At 35.2% G+C, this 20739-nt stretch overlaps 1 protein-coding gene across 1 annotated transcript in view; it reads right to left on the bottom strand.

Annotated features, from left to right (window-relative positions):
* LOC149421413 (uncharacterized) overlaps positions 1-15268 on the bottom strand; it is a 28302-nt gene extending 13034 nt beyond the window's left edge. Inside the window, exons 1-5 of the mRNA XM_089634705.1 lie at positions 14853-15268; positions 13665-13834; positions 10820-11018; positions 9612-9822; positions 8439-8772 (exon numbers count right to left, since the gene is read on the bottom strand). Coding sequence (XP_089490831.1) covers positions 8439-8772; positions 9612-9822; positions 10820-11018; positions 13665-13834; positions 14853-15106 — 1168 coding nt within the window. The 5' untranslated portion in view covers positions 15107-15268. The remainder of the gene's footprint in view (positions 1-8438; positions 8773-9611; positions 9823-10819; positions 11019-13664; positions 13835-14852) is intronic.
* Between the last annotated feature and the right edge of the window lie 5471 nt (positions 15269-20739).

Raw genomic sequence — 20739 nt, 5'->3', positions numbered from 1 at the left:
GTGGCAATTGTGCTGATTCCGGCCAAACGTTGTGGGATTTATTTCAAGTTTAATGGTGAAAAAAATACTCCGGTATTTTTGACAATAAATAGGGTTTGTTTTCTATTTGACACATTAATCCAACGCAATACATTTTTACTTACATTTTTGTCACAAACCTGGGGGTCAAGCACAGTGAAATCGATAACTTTACAATATCAGATTGATAGGCGTAACTACCAATGATTTTATACCAATTTCCCGAGCACGATCGCACTATTGAGTTCTAGACTGATATTGATAATGCAAATCGACATACGCAGGCAACACTGGCGCATCTGTGAATTGACATTCAACGTCAGACGACTATGTAAAAGTTAAAAATACTAATAAATTGACAATGTCAAATTGAAATAAAAACTTTAATATACATTGCCAGTCTACATGTACTTTTTGACATTAAAAGGGGAGTTAATTAGTTCATGAGGTCATTAGTCATAACTAACAACTTTTGTTTCTCGATGCTGGAACGGAATCAATTGATCGTGTCTTAGATGAATTAATTAAGTCTATGGATCGCGCATACAATTTCTTGCAGTTCTAAGAGCTTAGTTAGTTCACTCCCATTCATTAATAAGCCAAATTTATTTGTATATTTAATTTAACGCCCAGAGGGCTTTTACATTGTTGGTAGTATAATTTTAATTTGACAGATACTTTGAAACATAAAAAATAAGAATAAAATTACATTTGATAAAAGCTATGCAACAAGTCATACAAACACAAGAAGCAAAAACAGAAAATTACAGCTATTCGTAGGTTTACATGATGTGTTTAGGAGTATTGTTGAAATAAATGTTTTAAATGATCCACAAAACTTGCCAAGTTGGTATTGAATATGTCAACATCACCCAAGTAATGATTTCCCATGGTGTGAAGTCGTTGTATCGGAGAGTGGGCAATGTAGTTACGCTTATGTGTGCTGCTGTAGAATATTGTATTTTGTCGTGTTGTTACTGTGGGTGTATGTATGTTTATAAGTTGCAGGAGTTCACAACAGTCGAATTTAGAGTTAAGTATTTTGAATAAGAACGTTAAATCGTTTATTTTACGTCTATCTTCTAATGTATGTATTTTTAGAGTATTTATTAAAAAATTGTATTTTAAGTCTTCGACAGGGATATTTAATTTAAAATTTATAAAACGTAGAATTTTTTTTTATATTCGCTCAATGTTAATGTGAATTTTGTAAGATGGAGACCAAACTACTGAGTTATATTCAATTAGAATTCTTACTAGAGATACGTATAATAGTTTAATGGCTTGTAAAGAATTAAAGTTTTTAGTTGTTCTTAATACGAAGCCTAGTGTTTTCATACCTTTGTTCACAATTTGATGGATATGATTGGTGAAACTTAGTTTTTCGTCCAAAATAATTCCAAGATCTCTCATTTCCGTAATTCAAATGACATTATCTAAAAAGTTGTGCATATTGACAGCTTATCTGATACCTTGGAGGCCGCGCTAAAAGTAGCGGCTTTTGTCTACCGACTTTAGGAATCATATTCTGACCGTGCTCGCAAGTATCGCTAACTGAACATAGATGACGGATTTTGTCAATATCGTATTGACATAAGACGTTATCGATCGTCCGTGCTAGACCTCCTGGACCAAAAGCAGTGGATGATAAATAATTTTTGTTGTTGTAAGTAAAACTATAATTTATTAAGTATATAAGAAAGGTTTTATTCATTCTTCAAGAATACATTGATTTATGGATGGTTTATCTATGGCGATTAAAATTCTATGCTGTCTTCGGCTGAAAAAAAAAAAAACAATCATTAGTTTAATCTATGACAGTATTAAAATCAATGATGTTACAATACAGGGTGTATCGGTACGTACCCGACAAACTTTAACCAGCTATTCCTTGGCACATTTGGAGTAAAAAATGTTATGGGCACTTTGCTGTCCGGTAACATTTTTTTTTAACAAAAAATACTATTCATATTTTCACCACATGTCACCAATGTTTTATCCTTTGTCAAAGTTTGAAAACCCGTCTGGCAATATTTTGTTTGAGTTTCGTTGAATAATGTACGTACGTACCTACGTTGGCGCGCTTTTACAATCACAACGAAATGGCACGGCACCATTTGTCTCACATTTAACTATTATTATTTAGTGTGTACGAAAGAGCAAAGACACTTTTTGACACACTTGCTAATAACAGCTGTTGAACACGAGAAACAATGCAAATGACAGTGACGGAGGGTGGATTTTTTATTTATTTTTTGTTTTTAATGGAAAAAAAAATGTTACCGTACAGCAAAGCGCCCATAGCATTTTTTACTCCAAATGTGCTGAGGAATAGCTGGTTAAAATTTGTCGGGTACTTGCCGATACACCCTGTATATATAGACACGCTGTAGAAATCTCAAAGTTGTAAGCAAAAAGTATGTCAGTTGTAGTGCTTTCCATTTCGTAGTTTTAGTACTAAGCTGTCGCACATCGCATAAGGTTGTGTGCTACCTGTAAGTAAATTGCCTTAAAAAAGGGCCACAACTCCATTGTGTGTGATGAGAAAGTGTTTTAATTACTCAGTGAACGGTAGCCAAGAAATAACATTTCATCTGTAAGTACACACAAATTACTTATCGATTATAATAAATAATATAATTGTTTGCCGCCCAAAGATTTTATGCGTCGTAAGAGAAAATGCAAGGTCAACAGAGTACAGCGCGTAACTGCCAAATTACAATGTTGCCGCTGTCGCTAATTAAATATTACTGTTTAAAATAGTCTAACCACTTTGTTTATTTATATACTTGCGATAAAATAACATACTGTCGTTGCTCTATTATGGCACGGCAAAGTTGATCACTTGACACCTCAAAATCTATCAGGTTCACAGGTCTGTACTCTAATCGGCTTTGAGGTAGTACACAACTCTTAAATATGAAAAAGGCACCCGGTCCTATCGTTTATTTCGTTCATACATATTTTTTTTATAAATGTCTATTTTGTCATACATGTCATCACGGACGTATATATAGCTTTGATAAGGGGGGGGTCCGCAAATTAAAAAAATATATATAAGGTCATGTTTTCGTGAAAAAAATAGTCAGTCTTAATCAATCAGCCTTTATTTTTAAATATTATATATATAAATCATCCAGTCTCTGATATTTGAACTAAAAATAAACATAACATAATTATCGCTCCTTATTTAAATAAAATCGCTTCGTTTATAACATAAAAAAAGAAATAACATAAAATAAAAGGTGGAAAACAAAATAACTTTTTTTTATACCTAATTTGTTAAGGTACACTAAACAAAAATACTCTTTCATCTTAAGAACAAATAATTTGTTTTAAAATTGAAACACCTTTTATTTAATCACATAACCAAATAATTTATTCTAAACTTTGGTCATATTGTAAGGCACTCTTTTTAATGAACTACAATTATAAAATTAAAATCAAAAAGTATCATCCTACCTACAATAACAAAATATTTTTAATGCAAATAATACTTAATGTATGAAAAAAATAAGCGTTTTCTCTCAAGCTAAATGAAGAGCTTTCATCTTAAGAACAAAATAATTTCTTTTAAACTTTGGTCGTATTATTATGACACTCTTTTTAATGAACTACAATATAATTAAAATTAAAAATTACCTACCTACCTACAGTAACACTAACAAAATATTGTAAATTCAAGTTATACATGAAAATAAATGTAGTTTTCTCTCAAACAAAAAAAACTGACACGAGATTCATTGTTTTACAACTACTATTAATTAAAAATTATCATTCCTTATTTCAAATAAATGGTTGTGCTTTTTTAAATAAGTTATAACTTCTTCGTAAATAATATAAAAAAATAAACAGTATCTAGGTATTACCTGTGTGAACATTATTAACGAATAACATAAAATAAAAGGTAGAAAACAAAATTACTTTTTTAGGTGCACTAATTTCTTTAGGTACCTACCTACACTAAACAAAAAATACTCTTTCATTTTAAGAACAAAATAATTTCCTCTAAACTCTGGTCATTTTGTATGGCACTCTTTTTAATGAACTACAATATAATTAAAATTAAAAAGTACCATCCTACCTACAATGACAAAATATTTTTAATGCAATAATACTTATTTGAATATAATGAAAATAAAAAGTGTTTTCGTGGCTCGCAGTTCAGTGCACCGAACATGTCCGACCGCAGGACGAAATCTCCCGAATTCAGTTTCGGTTTCGGCCGTAGTTTCGGCTGGATGGCGGCCGAAACCGAAACTAAGCCGAAACTCGTTTTTTGGCCGAAACTAGGCCGAAACCGAAACCGAAAGTTCGGTCGGACACTACTTTAAAGTAATACATTTAGTCTTTTACGTTTAATTGCTAACTGATTAATAATTTCTTCGGAATCAAGTTGCACCGCCAGATCTCGGTGTACGCTCATTAAAGCCAGACCAGTAAGTCTTTCGTCGCCCATTTTATTTCTTAGGTAAGTTTTTAACCTCTTTAATGTAGAGAAAGATCTTTCAGGGGTTGCAGTGGACACTGGGAGTGTGGCTAAAATAATTAGAAGCTTTTTTATTAAAGGGAAAAACTGATCATCGCAGTTATCGATGGTGTCGATCACAGTTGCAGGTTTTTGTGCTACAGATTTCCAGTGATTGTGCCATATCTCATATTCACTCAGAAATATTGTGCCTTTATTTTCCCCACCCAGAAATGTTTGTGTAATCTTGTTAAGATTTTCTTTTATCCTGGAGTAATTACTGGTTTTTTCAGGTAGCAGCATTTGAATTCCTTCGATCGTCGATTCATGTGGTTTAAAACGAGCGTCGAGTTCTGTAATAACATGATCAATGAAAGGGTAAAACACATTTCGTCGGTAGTATATTTCGGCAGTTTCTGCTGCAATATTATTGCGCAGGGTTTGCCTTCCAGTTATTCTTGGCATTACTATATCGCTTGAACTCATCTGCTGTGCTTGCTCAAAAAGAATTGCGAACTGACTTTCGTTCCGAACATTTAGTAAAGTCGTTTTTACATTTTTTGTATATTCGCAAATGTTGGTCAAATCGACATTGACTTTCTGCATTGCTTTGTTAAGGTTTGCTGTATATGAAAAAACTTTTCTCAGTATAACTAAAGAAACAATAAACTGGCTGTTATCCATAGCGATTTGAAGATGGTATGCTTGAGTAGCGACGTCGCTACTAGCAGCATCTTGAAGTGCCCCAAGTGTTTCGCATATAACGGGAACCATTTCTGCAAATCTTTCGACAGCCACGTGTTTCTCGGTCCATCGTGTCTCACAAAGAGAGATAAGCGTTGAATGAGATGAATTAATTTGATCCGCAATTTTCCACAAAAGTCCGTCGCGAAGCGGTGATAGGCGGAAAAAGTTTATTACGCTCTTAATGGTTCCGATACAGTTACGTATTATTGGTATCTCACATGAATGCGCTAAAACTAAGTTGAGAACATGAGCAACACAGTGTACGAATTGCGCTCTCGGGTATTGCTCTGCGATTATTGTTCTTACGCCCCGTAACCGGCCGCTCATCACTGCAGCGCCATCATAGCCTTGACCAATCCATTTATCCATATCCAAATTATATGATAAGAGATGTGATATAATAGTCGTTGCCAAAGCTTGAGCTGAAACATCTTCTACGTGGATGAATTCTAAAAAATCTTCCCGTATAACCGATTTCCCAGATGAGCAGTGTACGTATCGTAAACATAACGCTAATTGTTCTCGCCGTGATATGTCTTGTGTTTCATCAGCAAGTACAGTAAAAAAACCAGCCTCTTTGACCCTATTAAGTACTTGCGCTTGAATAGCACTACCACATAGTTCAATCACTTGATTTTGAATTCCTGGTGACGTATACATGGCTCTACTGTGAATGTTTTGTGTTAGTAAATGATTTTTAAGTGCTTCATCGCCAGATCGCGCACGAAAACGAAGAAGTGCTCTAAAACTACCATCATTATGTTCGGGTTCATTTATCCCAATTTCTCCAAAATCACGACTTCCTCTTAGTGCTATTTCTTGCCTTCCACAAAGAATAATTGTTTCAACAATGGCTTTCAATCTTTTTCTGTTCTCTTCGGCAATTTTACTGTTTTCTGCATTCATGCACTCTATAACATCAAACGTTTTTCCTTCCATGATCCTTGCAAAATTTGCTGCCTGCTCAACAGCAAATTTATGATACTTAGTATCTGCATGGTGATCAAAGCTCTCTAAAGCTTTCTTCCAGTAAGTAAATGGCTTATTAACCAAGGCTCCAAGTTCTTGCTGACCACGACCGCCATGCTTTTTTCCAAATAAAACACATACTTTGCAAAGTGCTCCCTGCATGACGTTTGAATATACAAGCCATGAGTACCTGGTAGTCCAATGGCGTTGAAAAGAAAGTTTCTTTTTACCAGTGATAGTGACTGGAAATTTAAATGTATCCGGAGGGGTCCAAAGCTCTTTTAATGCTCTCAGCTTTTCCTCGTCATTGCTTGGAGGATGACATACGTAGAGCGCAATATCATAACCCGTCCTGGCTGCGGCTGCGGACGTAGCCGAACACAAATCCATCCTGGCTGTAACAAAGACATATTTGACTAAAACAAAACAACAGCACATACCCATCTTCAAACAGCTTTTTGGTCATATTTAATTGTAAGAATAATAATAATAATTTGTGACTCTAATACTCTAATCCATACTATAATTAAATCGTAAGCGTTCCGTTTCTGTAAGTACATAAATATTTACAAAAAAAAAAAAAATTAATACGCACTATAATTATGTTACTGAGGTCAATAAAATAGTTATTAAAAATTTTGTCTGTTTGTCTGTGCGTTTGACCACGCTAATCTCAGAAACGGCTTAATCGATTTGTATGCGGTTTTGTTTAACATTTTAGTCTATGTTTCATTCCAATCGGTTCATAAACTAAAAAGTTATGTTAAGAATAAGAATTTTCAACTAAAAATTAAGTCTACGCGAACAATGTCGCGGGCACCAGTTAGTTGTTAGTTAAATATAATTGTATTTCTTTCTGTTAAAAGGCGAAATGATTTTATAACACTTAGGTACACGTCGCATATACACTGAAATTACCATTTGTCAAATATTTTATGCTCACGGCAAAACATTTGTTTACAGAAATTCTCTGGGAATAAAAATAAGAGCAGGATAAAAGTTTTTAAAATTCTAGTAACTGGGTTCCTTCCTAATAAAATAAACAAGAGACTTACCTTTCTTCACTTCATCGTCATCAGTATCTGTGGATGGCCCCGCTCTATTTATTCCTACTTCTTCAATATGACAGGATTCCACATTGTCTTTTGATAAAAGTTCATTGGGATTTGGTCTCTCTTTCTTAGAAAAAAAACTCAAAAGAGATACCTGATTTGATCGTTTCATACTTTTTAAATGCGACACTTCTTTCTTTATTAAAACAACTGACAACTGCGCAACGCGAAGAGACAAAATAGACTAAACTAGATTCTAGCTTGGTATGGTGCGCGCGGCCGAAACGCGGGCGGCGGTGGCGCGCCGCGGCGGGGGCACTGCCCATTCCCCCGCTCCCCGCACTGTGGCGGACTTAAGAAACTATCGTATTCTACAATCGGCGCGGTGCAATGGGGGGGGTCCGGACCCCCAAGACCCCCCCCTTATATACGTCCGTGCATGTCATGAACAATGTTTGAATTAAGAATTTACTTGAAAAATGTTTCTGACTTCCCACATTTTATCTTAATTTTGTCAGAAAATAACAAGTCTAGATATATTGTAACGTCATTGATTAACATTATTAATAAGACAATGTTAACCACTCTCAAAACAGAAAAGACAAAAAAGATCTGGTCACATCTGTGAATTGAACCTAGGACCTCTGCTTTGACAGGACATTGCTCTGAACACTAAGCTACTTCAACCATATCAACTCCCGTAATTTTTAACAGTATCATACTTTGATACTGAAGAACAACCAATATTATCATAATTTTCTTAATGCATATTATTTGGCTGGTATCTTTAAACATGATTGCAAGATTCTACCTGAATTAAATTACAATTTAGACAGTGTCTTGGATAAATACATTAGTTTTTAAAATTTTAATACCAGATAACTTTTGTCTTTTCTAGGATGAATATTCAATTTTTATAAATGATTAAATATTACAATTTGAGGTTTTACCCAATAAGTTATCTATTTATATAGAAGAGTTGTCTGTGACTGGCGAGTGGCATGAATTTGATTTTGAATCAAATGTACAGTTTTATTCAGAACTTGATGAAATTTGCACGCTTGACCTTCGAACCAAGACGAAGGTCACTGTCTGCATGAGATTTCGAAAAACTCTGAGTAAAGCCTGGGAAATACGCTAGTTAAAAATAATAACAAACAAATACAGAGCATTTTTTATCTAACCCGCCATCCGTTTTCTCTTGGCTTCTTCTTTCTCCAGCGCCCAGACATGATCTTGGAATGCAGCCACCGACTCCTGCATCAGAGTCTTGGCCTGCACATGATCGGGGGCCTGGTCATCCATCAGGTCTCCGATCTGCGGCACGGTGACGGTGGAGAACTTGGCGACGTTGGCCGCCCGGAACACCACGCAGACTCGGCCCGTCTTGGGGTGGATGCTGAATGGGGCCTTCAGAAGATGGTTGGAGCCCTTGGTGACGTTGACGTCCAGGCGGGGGTAGCACCACTGCAGCTGGATCTCTTCAACCAGGTGCTTTATCTTGCGGTTTCCAGAATGCTGAAAAGTTGTGAAATAGATTACATATATATATACATAAATATATTCTGCTCCACACAGAAGGTTCTCAGGAAAATAATTTCACTCGGAGCCTGTGTCATCTTTGGGGATGCTATGTGGAGGGTCTTTTAAGGAAATGGAAGAAATGACGTTCTGGGAAGGAAAAAGGTATGAGGGGTGGGTAGAAATCTGGAGGTCAGTCCGGAGTGACAGACACATGAATCCATCTCTGCCACTACAAGGTGAAAGGCGAAGGGTCGTGAGAGTCCAGTTGGGGAGGTGAAAGGGTGTCCCTCAACCGGCCTCTCCCAATAAGGCCCGCCATGCAGCTGGTGGGTAGACGCATCCACTGGCAAGACCTGGACAAACGTCGGGAAACATGTCAAACTCGCGCCTATCATTTTTTAACATGAGAATGGATCGTTTCTGAATCTCGATCCTACGTTCAATATCTCAGCTTTGGAAAGATTTTCCGGAATCTGTGTTTCCTCCCTCCCACAAATGGGTCTCTTAAAGACCACTCCTACCAAGACCACTGTTCACTCCTTTATTTCATCAAAAAAACCCTCCCCACAGCTCAACACTGAAAAAGATGACAAAGGCATTATTTTGTTTTAGGGCCTCCTGTGTGGAGTTAATGTAAAAAAAAAAAAAAAACTGGACCAAAAGGGAAAAGGTCAGCGGGAAGAAAAACAGAAATGAAATACAAAATAATGTATGATAGACGGGAAGGAGGCCTATACGGTAAAATGCGAATTTGTCGCACCGACAGCGGACTTAAAAATTAATAACTGCATTTTAAAATTAACGATAAAATTCTGGTTTGAAGTATAATTTACCTCTTTCCAGAAGGCAATATAAACTTGTTGGAAGGTTTTCCATCGTACTCCTGAGTCTGCAGGAAGCCCTTCAAAGGCCTTCTGGACTTGACTGGCCAGGCTATCATCCGGGATGAGGCGCAGGAACTTGGCAACTCCTTCTGGTGTGGATATAAACTGCTGGTCACTAAGGATCTCATCAAATAGGCCGCTGCAAATTTTTACCGCTCGTCTGGAAATAGAAATAAATAAATGATATAAGTATTACGGTAATGGTCATTGAGCCAGTGTTCTGGGTGTTTGATAGAAAGAGTGTAGAGATTCTTAATAGATAGTAGAGATTTGTTAAAAATTATTACAAGAGTACAAACAGCAGTTATTTCCAACCAAAATATGCAACCGTTTTGCTATAATTTGGCCTAAACCTCGTTCATATTTATTTATTTTGCAAAAACAGTATACAAACCACTGCATTGCAAAAGTGATTAAAGAATTATTTGGCATAATAAACATATAAGTGGGGAAAAAGGGTTACACGTACGTACAGATTAAATAATACTTTGTGCTTGAATTCACTGTAGGACATGTGGAAAATATCCACATTTCCTGTGAGGCAGTTAATTAACCACTTAATGCTTTTGAACGAGCGGTGTTCGCGGACGGCGTGTGTATCGTACCGCGACAACCCGAACACTGCTCGCGTCTTTTGACTTGTTTGCGTTATACAAGATAAACAAACGAACTGCGCTCGCCAGATTTTTTTATTGTTTTTATTTTGTATTTTAGTTAGTCTTTTTTTACATTTTTTATTGCTTCTGTTTTGTTTTTTTTTTTGGAACTGGTCAATTTTAAATTATGTTAACTCTTTATAAAAAATAAGATAACCTGATGTTTTTAGTTTCATTTTTGTTAAAAAACACCGACTATTAAGTGGTTAACCCAGTGAGTCTTCCCACAGGCATCACCATTTAATAAAATAGAAAATCATGATAGATTTGCTATTTTTGAAGACGGTTCTGCAAAAAATTCTTATGCGGAAAAGTATGTTGGTTCTAAGGAATTTTTAGTTTTGTAGGGAACCAAAAAAAACTTCTTTGGGAACATATCATGTTTTATTCTGTAAATTTGTCTTTATTTATGTGGGTAACATTTTGAACAAAGGCTTTTGTTATATCTTAGTGAGTGTGTTCCCGTGTTGGGACAGTGTTCAATTCAATTGTGGTACTCACTTAATACTAGAATGAATATTATCCGAGTTGAGATGAACCTTCTTGGCCTGCAGGTCCCCACCCGAGAGAAGGCTGAGGTAGTCAGTCAGGGCCGACCTTTCCGCCGACGTCAGGCAACGGGCGTCATAGCTAGACACCCAGCAATGGACACCCCTGCGCCCCGAGTACACCCACAACACACTGCTGAAGCCAAAGTCCTCTGGAAAGGCACATTATAGACATTTATCATAACTATTTTAATTGATAGAGGAGACGGTTAACATATAGTTCCCATGAGCACTTAGGCTAAGGCCCATTGTGCTATCTCTCATTTCAACTCATTCCTTTAACAGTAACCGAGTCCATTTGATAAAGTTCACCAGGGTTGTCATCGGATATGTGGCTATTGTCTTGTGGTTTTACAATGTGTCTTCCCAGGAATCTGAGCCTTGTTCCCAACAGAGTGGGACATTGGACATGAGTTGGAGTATCTTTATATTTCCTGTATCAATTGGTGTTTTCCACTCCCAACAACTGCGTGTCTCCTGAGATAGCAGTGACAATTTGCCGCCATTATCTGGAAGCAATGTCAACATGCTACCATGGCGCCTCTAGCGGCCAGCATTGCCAATATTTTACCAGAGTTGGGTGTATCATTATTATTCTAGAGTATAACTAAGTAAATACATGATTTATTTATTTAACTCTAGGTGCCCCTGTACCCTTGCACTTTTCATTGACTCGTGTTTGCAAGACAACTAATGTGATGTCCGCTTATGGGGCAAGGCCGCTCGCAACCCAATTGCTGTGACGTCCACGTACAACAGATTAGTTACACATTTTATAAAATAGGCCCAGAATTTCAGTTGCCTTTTATGATAGATACGATAGATATTTACATTTGTGAAGTTTTTCTATGGTGGGAAACTTGAAAACTTGTTCTTCACCGATTGCTATGAAATTTTGACACAACGTTGCATTTGATTACGCATGTGTTTTTATATATTTATATTATATGATGTCACCTGTGACAGGTAAAAAAACAGTGCCATCTGTTGGACGTAAAAGCAAAACGCGCTATTACAGACTGAGTCACAGCAACACGTGGCAGGGTACAGCTAGTAGTAGTATAAAGGTGGGCTTATTGCAAGATGGCAATATTTTCCACAATTTTTTTATTTGTGGTGACAATTTATGATTGAAATTAAAATCGATTAAAAAAATGATTTTAGGAATATAAAAATTTGCACAAATTTTTCAATTCACAAAGTGTAGAATGAATAAAATAGTGAAAGAAAAAAATAATGCTTAATTATGAAGACAATATTAGCGAATCCTAAATAAATATTTGAAACAGAAAAATAATTAATCAGTTTAGGAATCGTTAATATTGTCTTCAATAATTAAATATTACGAATTGAGGTTTTACTCATTAAGGTATTCCAAAAAAAAAAGCATTTTAACCACTCAGAACATTAGAACGTCAAAAGACGTAAATATGATAATAGCGGTCAAGACATTAGAACGTCTTTTCACGTAAACGCGCGAGATTTTACAAAAATCGATTTATTTTCATCACTAGTATACGGATTGCCATGATTTAAAAAACAGAGCATCGATAATGAATAACGCTACGCGTCTGTATTCAAGAATATCTATGGAACGTAGAAGTGCATTATCTAAGCCGATTGAATCTGTCATCTTGTTCGTTCATAATTTATTGCGTTTCTAAATAATTTATTAAAAATATTTTAGTTTGGACGGTTAATATTTTGAGGTGACTAATAGTTTTTAATTATATTTCTTCAATATATAAAGTGTTATTTCTTTATGATACTCAGAAAAAAGTACATTTTTCACGGCTTTGAAATAATGGTAAGCGATTTTTACATATTTTTGACGTTTTCATAAAATGTATATTTAGAAACGGAAATATTTACGTATAACAACACAATGCGATAATGGTTTTCATAATCTTTCCAAAACATTTTTTAGAATGAGGCTATGTTTCCCAAAACGTGAGTTATGAAGCTTTTAGCAAAACTCGTAAATAACACAAAAATTATCACATTTTGACAGTTCTCAAAGGAACACATAGTAAATAAATGTTTTTGTCTGAGAGGTTAAATGAAAATTTGAAGATTGGTGGGATAATTAATATAAATTAATCACTTGCAATATCGTTTTTGTGTACACATGAATTGTGCTTTAATTTATTGCTATTATTATCCTGTTTACCACTGTATGCTTGTAACTCGATTATCATTGTATTGTAAAAACCATTTTATGGCGTTTGAATAAATAAATATTATTTTTTTGATCCATCCATAAGTAAAGGTTTCTTTAAAATGATTTACCTATACTATCACAAGAAAAAAAAAGATTTTGTACAGATTTTCTGTGTATAATATAATCATGAGAAATTTTTTGTAAAAAAATATCAATTTTAATTCAAACTGACTTGCTCATAATGTTACAGCTGTCCTGAAGGATGCATTAGGAACTAGCAGGTGACATTGGCGGGAGATTTAAACTAAGAATTACACACGAACTTGGTAAGAAACGTCGATTTGGCTGCAAAATGGTAATGTTTATCTCACTTTATAGGTTTTAAATAAAGCTAAGTACATAATATAAGTTTTATTGTAAGGTAAAACTTTTTCATTTTAATTCAAACTGACTTGCTCATAATGTTACAGCTGTGTCTAACTTGATTGGTTTACCTTTAAGAGAAGCTTCTAGAACCTGGCAGGCTACCATCATGAACTTCCAACACTTCTCACAGACATTGGCTCCCTGGCAACATGTGCGTATATCGTCGTAGTCAGTCACAATGTTACAGCTGTATCTAACTTGATTGGTTTACCTTTAAGAGAAGCTTCTAGAACCTGGCAGGCTACCACCATGAACTTCCAACACTTCTCACAGACATCGGCTCCCTGGCAACATGTGCGTATATCGTCGTAGTCCGTCAGATCTATGTCAAACACCAGCTCTCTTGCTAGCACCACGGAACTGTGCTTGCTCATCGATGGCCTGGAAGTAATATTACAATTTATATATCTAGTTACAATAATAAGACATGATTTAAACCTAAACAGATTGTATTTCAAATGGGCTTTGTAGGAGACGATCAATCACAATTGTCAATGAGCATTAAAGTTCGATAGACGGAACTTCAATTGACCCATCAATACTTTCGCCCCAGTTGCTTCGTGGATGTCTGCGGAAAGATGAACTACAGTGAGCGAATACAATGATCTTCGGATTTTTCTTTCCATAACTCTGGACAATCGCGATATAATAAGTAAAACAAATCTCGTTCCGCGATGAAACTGAATTCCAAAGGGTTCTATATGAAGATTGTCAATCGCTATGAATGATCCAACTGCTGTGTCAGTTAAAATACACATCATCAGGGCTGGCCATGAGCCAAACGGCGCCTGGTGCTAGTAATAATCTCAAGGGCGCTGTGTTAGGTATTATCAGCGCCTTGGCAAGTTGGCGCACAGTCGGAACGGACTGCTCCAATTGCGTCAATCATTCCCCACGTCAATGGGAATCTCGATTGTCAATTGGATAAACTTGTCGAATTCCGCAGCACGTTTAATACGCAATAAATATATAAATAGCACTTGGTTAACTTAATTACTACAAGAAATAACTATTTATGTGGTGGGAGATGGCAAAAGGTGCATTAAAGTTCCATTTTTCTCAATCAAAGTTAAGTTTGAAGGTTAGGAAATTCAATGATTATGCACAAAAAGATAAGGAGAAATTAATATGTAGTCTGGAAGATAGAAACATAAATAAATTATTAAACTAAACCCTAAAAACCTCTTTTGTGTATATCTACTTGAACCCCGACTTAAACATTTGTCTCGATTAGATATTATTTAAATTTAAATCAAGTGTTGTTTTTTTAAAGAGCCTTTGCATGCAGCGGAATTCGAAAAGTGTACCATTAATTGCTTCAACTGCCTCTGTAAACGACCAATTAACAATTGTCAATCGTTAACATGATGTAAATTGAAAAATAATATTAGGTACTCACTTGCTGTCATAAACTCCGCCAATATCTATTTTGTAGGGACATTTCTTCTGAAATAGAGCGATCAATTCCTTTTGGTTTGAGATGGAGAGATATCGAATATAAACATCGTCCGCTAGTGTGAATGAAAGTTCCCGGTGCGAAAGTGGATGAGGAGAATTTCCACAACTAAGCCAGCGGCAGAATATGTTATTCGGGAAGAAGCGATTGTAGTAAATTGGTAGGAGATCGGGAAGTAGATTTGAATCGAAAGTCATGGTTGTTTACATTAATATCCACGGAATGAACCCAAAAATAAATCAGACTAAAACCAAATAATAACTCTGTCTTAAGTGGAAGAGTTGTTAAAAATGACTAAGAACTCTAAAATGAAACAGACAGAAAAACAACAAAAATACTTTCTGACAGTTCATGTCTTTCCCGCCATAACTGATAACAACCATAGAAAAAAAGTGACCAGAAGACGAGTCGTAGTGATGGCATGGCACAACCGAATAATTTTTACATTCGAAACTTACGTTTCCGAAAATTGTTTTTTTTGTTGTTTCGTATTTATCACGGACATATAAAACTACTAGAACAAAACAAATTTACTGGATAGCAAATTATTCAAAGTTGGTAGTGACTCACCGCGTATATGAACCCCCTCATGCAGCTTTGGTTATTACCAAATAGCGAGAGTGTGTAAGATGACACTGACATGTGTGTATGGTTCCAACGCGCAACAAAATATTATTTGCGGCAAGGAATGATGCCGTGGTATATATATTTTTTTGTTTTTATCTATCAATTTCGTTTAATTATTTTTATTTTAGACTATGTATTGTTTTTTATAGGAATATGAAAAATAACAAACTATACATTAGGTGGAACAGTAAAACGTCTTCTAACTAGAGAAAGTTTGCAACTTGGCCCTGGCAACACTATCACAACTGTAGACAAAACTTTTAAGTTTTGTCAGTCGAGAGTATGGTCGAGAGTAGAAAATATATATTTTTACTTGCTGAGAAAAGAAAGCTTATTCACTTGCAGGCAACAATTACAGCAGCGTTTTTCACAAGCTAAAACAATACCAGGCACTCGAGGTTTCCACTGCTTTGTTCCTCTGCATAAATAAACCACTCTAGATCGATATCTTCGGGCTTTTTGTATGGCGCCATTTTGTCACCCCCTTAACCACAGACGACCACAGATAAAACGGTCGTTTGGTCCAGACAGGTAAATATATCGTGGACCATAAATAAAACTCAAGGCCATTTAAAAAAAGTGTAACCATAAACAATATAACTACACCCAGCGAACATCGTTCATTCAATAGCCCACAAAAATTATATTTTAAAAGTAAAAATATTGGAATGCAGGAAAAGGAAAATAAAAAAAACCCACAGCTATGCACACATAAAAATACTTTTTATTTTCAAAAAGACAATGGACAGTAATACAAAACAGGGTCAGTACAACCGATGTATTGAGCATTGATTTATCATTGAAGTAGAAGATAAAACTAATATATCTAAACAAAACATGAAACAGAACAAGACACAGAAAAATAAAAAGTAACGGTCTCAACTAGGAATCGAACCCAGTCTTACTGCAACAACTTAATAGGATTTAATTTGACTTTGCACAAAAATACAATAATATATACACAAAATACATATTCAACAAATTTAAGTGTTCATTATTATTGCCACAGCACTAGAAGTTATTCAAATTCTCCTGCAAGGGTTTCATATAATTTCCACAGCTCTGTCGTCGGCAAACATCATGGAAAATGCTGGTTAAATCTGAATACTTACATGATGCAATTCTGGAGAGGTTTAAATGACCTTGTATGATGTAATCGTGGCTTTTTTTTAGCAGTTTTAGCATCCTAATACGTGGTATTGTATCGCGTCGGAATACGGATAGGTCTGAAAAGGAAAATTAATTAAATTATTAGCCAATGAAGTACATTCAGAAATCAGGGAACATTGTATCAAAGAACGAGAGGTTAGTACCTGTATTTTACAACGGGTTCGGGTCCTTCTTTCAATAGACCGGATAACACACTTTAACACAACACGGCATTAATTTATCACCTTGAAGAATTCTAGCACGTAACATTATTTTTAGATGGGTGAAAGAAAATTCAAAATATTTACGTAAAAACATCAACTGACTTTTCAACTTACGAAATGGCGTCTTGGAAATTACCGTTAATTTTTATCGGAGCATAAAGCATGCTTAGCTTCTCTTTCTGTTACACAAGTCGCTATTGTAGAGAGCGAGAGATCAAACTACAATTTTTGCTCTAAGCCAATGAGATCTGAGCTTTCAGCCACAACAGCTTTGTCTATAAGAATTTGGGTATTGAATAACTCCTCCCATCAGGGTTACAAGGTCATGCGGGAGTTATACTCCCCTGTTCCTCTGTCTGAAAATGAAGTTGGCACAAAAAGGATAAGTTCGGATTCAGATTATGCTTTGATTTTTAACTTCAGTGGGGAACGAAATCGCTCTGAGCAACTAAGTATGGTACAAATTTGTACAAACTCTTATGTAGCTTGCGTATATGACAACCATTGGTTTTTTGGACTTGTGGTTTCCAAAGATGAAGACGAGTGTGATGTATCAATCAAGTTTATGCATCCTTTTGGCCCAGCTCCATCCTTTTACTGGCCACATCAAAAAGAAGATATTTGTTTTGTTCCACTACAAAATATTTTTAATATCGTTGACCCTCCCACAACAAAAGGTTCAGGAAGAGCTTACTACTTTCTTGAAAAAGACGTTCATCATGCTGATCAAAAGTTCAACCATCTTATGGGTCAGATCAAGAATAAAAGTAAAAAATGAACTTGAACATTTATTTGTAAACAATATTATTGTAATGTACTTTCATTTAACCTAATCCTACATTGCCTGTTTTATTTTTATTGTATTTGTTTTTTAAAGAGTTAACTTTGTATTGAAAAGAGTTAAAAAGTTGATCTTGTTATAAAATATTGCTATGGTGTATGCATTCAGGGTAAGGAACAAGGTACATTATTTTGTTGGTGCCTTAAGCTTACATTGCAAGCTTACCAGCATGTTGTAAAGGACCGAATAAGTTTGACTTTTTTTATTTGCAAATACAGTATCTAGATTTTAAAAAACTTGGAACAATTCTGTATGATTAAGATTTCTCATTTTAAAAACGTTTCTACACTGTGAAGCACACAAAATACCAGGAGTTTTATTGGTAAATATTTACCTACGACTACCGTTTTTACTACTACAAAAAATTGCCCCTTTAATAACGCCTGCTCGCGTCCCCTTTAGAGTTATATCCCAGTTTTCAAGTAGTTTGTGGGCTACGCTAGGTTTGTATAGACTGGTTTGTGATTTAATTCTACCTAATCCAACCTAACCTAACATGTACGGAATATTTTCTCAAACGGTAGTCGTAGGTAAATAATTACCGTTTTATTTTTTTAGGTTGTACTATGTTTATTGTAGATAAGAATAAAAAAAAAATTACAAAAAGTGTGAAAAAAGTTTAAAATGGATTTTATTTATTGAAGCAAGTAAAATGCCATGAATTTTATTTTTGTATGTGATTCTATGCTATTTGTAGATATGAATAAAAAAAAAATTACTTCATTAACACTGTACCTTCCCGAGATATTGCTTTTTTGTAAAGTACCTTTTCCGTCCCAAAAATTACTTAAAAAATTACTTTTGGTAATTTTTTAAAGTCAAGTAGATAAATGTAAAGGGTTTATTTATTTTTTTCTGCAATCAGCATAGTTTTCTTGATAATATTGAAAATTTTCATTGCATTTGCACTATAAATGACAAAGATACAATTTTTTTTCATTGAAGGTACAAGCTCTTCCGGAGTGCTCGGAATATGTAAAAACGCTTATTTTTCCCAAACTTCAACTGCCCATAAAAAAAAAAACGAGTTGAGGTAGGAAGGTAAAATTTGGTATATTTTCTTATCTATATGGAAGGATTAAAAATTTAAAGTTTCATCAAAATCTGAAATGGTGGGTGACAAATCCAAAATTTTCTGGATGATTTGGTGCGGATTGACCCATAAGGTCTCTATTTAAAAGTATACATTGAGGAATTTAGTGATTTTTACTATCCCTGTTAGCAATGGGAAGGTTAAGACGTTCTACATTCAAAATATTTACTTATGATAAATCCATCAATTTATTATCTCTACATCTATTTCTTTTAATTAAGTCCCCCTTGCATTACATTTTATATGAAATAGGCCTTCTCTTTTAGCATAACTTGTTCTGAAATTGTAGGTAAATAAGACGTTGAGTATCGATCATCTTACCCAAAGGTCTTAAAGTTGATAGCTGGCGATGATACCATATGGACGAATCCGAAACCCTGCTCATCTACGTATTGTCGTCCAGTGCAGTTCAGTTTTTTTAAGGAGAGCAAAGAAGTTGAAGCAACCGAGTTCAAAACCCACCTTATTCTAAAAACTTTGTTTTTTTTTCAACATAATTCTAAACAAATACACAAAATAAAAGTACTTAGACTATTAATATAATAATCATCTCACGGAAGAACAGAAGCGGCTTTTGGTCTAGTGGTTAACGCGTCCGCCTTATCTACACCAAGTTTCTATGAACCTCAGCTCAAATCCCGCTCAACTCAATAAAAAAAGTACAACTTTTATTTATTAATTTTTCTAAATATTTAACTATACTCGTACGTTGCCAATATACATTAAAATGGCCACTAATCGCCAAACAAGATCGAACCCTTCCGCGGGAGACTCATCCAGCTGCGTAATGGAGCAACTTATAAAGATCAACCACCAGCTGGCCGCGCTCTCCTACTTGCCTGCCGCCGTCAAGGAACTGCGGGATCTGTCAGCGAGATAAAACTCTCCATTGACTTCAGTGGAAAAGTAGTTGAGGACAAGATGAAGCTGGTCGACCTACTGAAAAATGAAGTTGATTCGCCGAAGGTCTGTATCGCCAATATTCAGGATGACATGGAACAGAGCGACCAGTGGGCGCGCCGCTCCAATATTGAGCTGGTCGGCATTCCAGAAAAGAAGGGCGAGAATTTAATTTTCATTGTATCCAATCTAGCCAAAAAAACAGGTTTCGATATCGATCCGAAAATAGATATAGATTTCGTCACTCGGGTGGCACCTAAGGAAACCAATAAAGGGGAATGTAAACCAATAATCATTAAGATGCAAGCAAGATATAGAAAGGATGATTTCTTGGTATCAATTCGAGGAAAACGGGATTTAATCAGCAGCGACATCGGCTTCTAAACGGCTGCTGCACCTGACGAAGGAAGCGGCCAAGCTGAACCACTATCGATTCGTCTGGGTCCGGAACTGCAGAATCCTTGTTAGGAAATCAGAGGGTTCACAAATCAAAGCAATCCTCAAAACAGAAGATTTAAACAAAATTATATAAAACTTCCACTTAAATGCGCCACCAAAATATTACCATTTTTATTGTTTATATTTTATCTTCTTATGTATGTGCATTTAATATGTAATGCTTTATAATCCTAGACACAAGTTATGGATTTTACAATAACACTATATTATTTTTGTTGTTTATTTTTTATATTCCCATATATGTGCTTTTAATTTGTAAATGCTTCATAATCTTAGGCACAAGTCATGGATTTTACAATAACACTGAATTATTTTTATCTTCTCATGTATGTACTTTTAGTGTATAATTGCTTCTTAATTCCAAATGCAAGGTATGCATAATTTTGTATCTCATGTTTTTAATGCGTAATTGCTTCATTATTCTAAGTACAAGTTACAGGTGTTAACAACAGCATGGTATTAATTTTGAAAATGCATTTATAAGAAGAAGCTGTAGCACATGTAATAGATTATTCCCAAACATCGATGTGTTTAACA

This window comes from Hesperophylax consimilis, chromosome 8, assembly GCF_061612785.1.
Source record: "Hesperophylax consimilis isolate HC1 chromosome 8, BYU_Hcon_1.0, whole genome shotgun sequence".
Taxonomy (NCBI): Eukaryota; Metazoa; Arthropoda; class Insecta; order Trichoptera; family Limnephilidae; genus Hesperophylax; species Hesperophylax consimilis.
Note: the sequence above shows the minus strand (reverse complement) of the source record. Positions and strands in the feature narration are given on the sequence as shown.